Source organism: Spea bombifrons, chromosome 9, assembly GCF_027358695.1.
Source record: "Spea bombifrons isolate aSpeBom1 chromosome 9, aSpeBom1.2.pri, whole genome shotgun sequence".
Taxonomy (NCBI): domain Eukaryota; kingdom Metazoa; phylum Chordata; class Amphibia; order Anura; family Pelobatidae; genus Spea; species Spea bombifrons.
Window position 1 is genome coordinate 40,209,896 of NC_071095.1, and position 3,548 is coordinate 40,213,443.

The 3,548-nt window shown below is 45.5% G+C and overlaps 1 protein-coding gene across 1 annotated transcript; it reads right to left on the minus strand.

Moving 5' to 3' along the window:
* Positions 1-2,004: 2,004 nt before the first annotated feature.
* On the minus strand, positions 2,005-2,501 carry LOC128505342 (40S ribosomal protein S3a-like; the record flags this gene model as incomplete). The annotated part of the gene is made up of 1 exon (XM_053475694.1): positions 2,005-2,501. A coding segment is annotated over one exon (474 nt), but the record flags the coding sequence as incomplete, so codon positions are not given.
* Positions 2,502-3,548: the final 1,047 nt, after the last annotated feature.

The following is a 3,548-nucleotide window of genomic DNA, read 5'->3' on the forward strand; positions in this document are numbered from 1 at the left end:
CTGCATACTATACCAAGGATCGCTGGTTCGAATCCTGATGAATATATTGTTTTAGAATAGGGGCATATATGTAAGTATATGTGAGTTGGGAGAAAGCAGGGTCATATATCCACGGCGAGAACTCACAATTGGCTGCTCGGTGGCGTGAAGGTATAGTTACCTGCCTGATATACAATGGATCGTTGGTTCGAATCCTCATGATGACTTCTGCACGTAAGTACGCAGTGTGGCTCTGCTTGTGTGCGCTAGTGGATGGTGTTAAAGTGGCTCTGTGGCACTCTAACATCAGACACTTACATACACATCTGCAGCCTCACCTGCATACACATAGCCGGTTGCAGATAACACTTGAAGGTTGCGCTAAGCCGTGTGTCCTTGCACGCAGTGACCAAAAACACTGGTTGCGGAAAAGGTTTCGGAATGTGTGTGCATCCGCTTGACCCGTTCATGTGCGTGCACAGTAGCCCACACAGCGACTTACATGGAGAATCATCATGGCGGATACGATACCGGAGATCAGGAGTATGATGGGGCATCACCGGCAGCCACCCCTTTGCCTTCTCTCTGCTTCTTTCGGGACAGAAACAAACACAATATATTACTTTGTATATTGTGAGACAAAGACCCCCTTCAGGGGGTTTTACTCACTTCAGGGGGGTGTGGTCATGGGAGCATGTCCCCATCCATGCAACATGTAGCAACATGTATAAAGTATAACTAAAGTAACATGCAATAGAGTATAAAGAAAAACAATAATTGAAACACTTAATTAACAAAGTATAGTAAACCACTTAGATATATTATTAAGTGTTTTAATTAAGGAAGTGTTTCAATTATTGTTTTTGAAGTGTTTCAATTATTGTTTTTCTTTATACTCTATTGCATGTTACCTTTATATATATTGTGTTTATTTCTGTCCCGAAAGAAGCAGAGAGAAGGAAAGGGGTGGCTGCCGGTGATGCCCCGTCATACTCCAGATCTCCGGTATCGTATCCGTGGTTTTGTATCCGCCATGATGATTCTCCATGTAAGTCACTGTGTGGGCTACTGTGCATGCACATGAACGGGTCAAGCGGATGCGCACACATTCCGAAACCTTTTCCGCAACCAATGTTTTCGGCCACTGCGTGTGAGGACACACGGCTTAGTGCAACCTTCAAGTGTTACCCGCAACCTTGTCCGCAACCAGCTATGCGTATGCAGGTGAGGCTGTAGATGTGTATGTAAGTGTATGGTAGAGTGCCACAGAGCCACTTTAACACCACCCACTAGCACACACAAGCAGAGCCACACTGCGTATTTACGCACAGAAGTCATCATGAGGATTCGAACCAGCGATCCATTGTATGTCAGGCAGGCAACTATACCTTCACGCCACCGAGCAGCCGACTGCGCTTTCTCGCCGTGGATATATGACCCTGCTTTCTCCCGACTCACATATACTTATATATACACGCCCCTATTCTAAAAGAATATATTCATCAGGATTCGAACCAGCGATCCTTGGTACGGAAGGCAGTTTACTTAACCTTTACACCACCAGGCAGTTCATTTTGTGTTCTCGCCGTGGATATATGACCCTGCTTTCTCCCGACTCACATATACTTATATATACGCCCCTATTCTAAAACAATATATACACCACAGAGGATCCATCAGGATTCGAACCATCAATCATTGGTAGGGAAGGCAGGTTACTTTTCCTTTACACCACCAGGCAGTTGGTTTTGTGCTCTCGGCGTGGAAATATGTCACTGCTTTCTCCTGACTCACATATACTTATATATACGCCCCTACTCTAAAATAACATAGACACTCTGTAAACATTAACACCACAGAGGAGCCAGCAAGAGTCGAACCAGCAACCCTTGGTATGGTAGGCAAGTTACTTTACCTTTACACCACCAGGCAGTTGGTTTTGCGTCCTCGGCGTGGATATATATATATCTACATTTTACATATATATATATATATATATATATAAAAATATATATTTTCTTTACAGGCTCTAATTCAGATTATGCATCTCAGACAGATTCCTGAAGTGGGGGTTCATATCCATCAGCCCGCTCTACTTTGGCGCCTGTCTCATCTCCTGCAGGCTTCCCAGCACCACCGCCTTCACCATGTAGTTTCATAAGTTTGCCCAGCTCAAACTTTGGCTTTTTCAGCATCTTCACTTTGCGTACATACACATCATGTAGAGGATAGATGGACTGGCAGGCCTTTTCAATGTCTTTGCCGATACTGTCTGGAATTAGCTTGTTAACAACTTCTTTCAAGTCATTTGTCTGCACTTCACGAGTCATGATTTCCATCATCTTCTTGCGGATCTGACGCACTTGCTGATGCTGGGCATAAGAAGTCTTTCTAATCTGGTTGTTACGCTTTTTGGTGAATCCAACACAGAATAGGCAAAGTAGGTAGCCATCTGTGGTCTTCACATCAACGTGAGCCTCTCTGCATGGATATATGACCCTGCTTTCTCCTGACTCACATATACTGATGCCCACGTAGTCTGCATGGAACGGAGGGGGCCCTGACAGGGGTGCAGAGCAGGGCTAGGTCAGGGGGTCAAAGAAAGTTCAACGGGGAGGGGGAGGAAGTGAAGGGGGTATATAAGGTTGGTGCGTAAGAATGTTCTGGGCTTTTTGTTGTGCCAGCCTACCCGGTTCTGTGTTTCGTTTCAGGATTCTGTCACAGCCGGGGGGCGGTAGCTTGCCAGGTTGCCGGGGGGTGTTATGTGGTTATTGCCACTGGTGTTAAAGTGTCGGTGGGAGGTTCCTGGCTGGGCAGTTGCTGGAACCTCAGGTGGGGGAGGGGCATCATGGTATGCCCTCCCATAAGGTGATGCTTACAGTTTGGCCCCGGTTGGTCCTGGCAAGCTTTCGGGTGTTTTATTGTATTTGGGTCATTGCCGTGTTAATGCACCTTCGTAAATGTTTACAGGTTGCGTGGCATTGACGTTAATAAATCGTCTGTGGCCTTTATTCATCCCACATCTGGTGTCCGTGTTTTTATTGGGGGGTTAACCAGGATGACATAGCCCGAGAGTCGAGGCTACCCCCTGTCATTATATGTACGCTCCTACTCTAAAACAATCGATACACTCTAGGTGCATTAACACAAAAGAGGAGCCATCAAGATTCGAACCATTGATCCTTAGTACAGTATGCAGGTTACTTTACCTTTACACCACCAGGCAGTTGGTTCTACTCTCTCGCCGTGGAAATACCACCCTGCTTTCTCCTGACTCACATATACGCCCCTACTCTAAAACAATATATACACTTTATATGCATTAACACCACAGAGGAGACTCTGGGATTCAAACCAGCAATCCTTGGTATGGCATCCAGGTCACTTTACCCTTACACCAACAGGCAGTCGGTGGGGCTTTCTCGGGGTGGATATATGACTCTGCTTTCTCCTGACTCACTCTAAAACATTACATACAGCCAATCTAACACTATAGAGATGAATACAAACACATATATACTTAAACGTCATAAGAGAGCCGGTAAGACTAGAACCAGCAGTACTTTGTA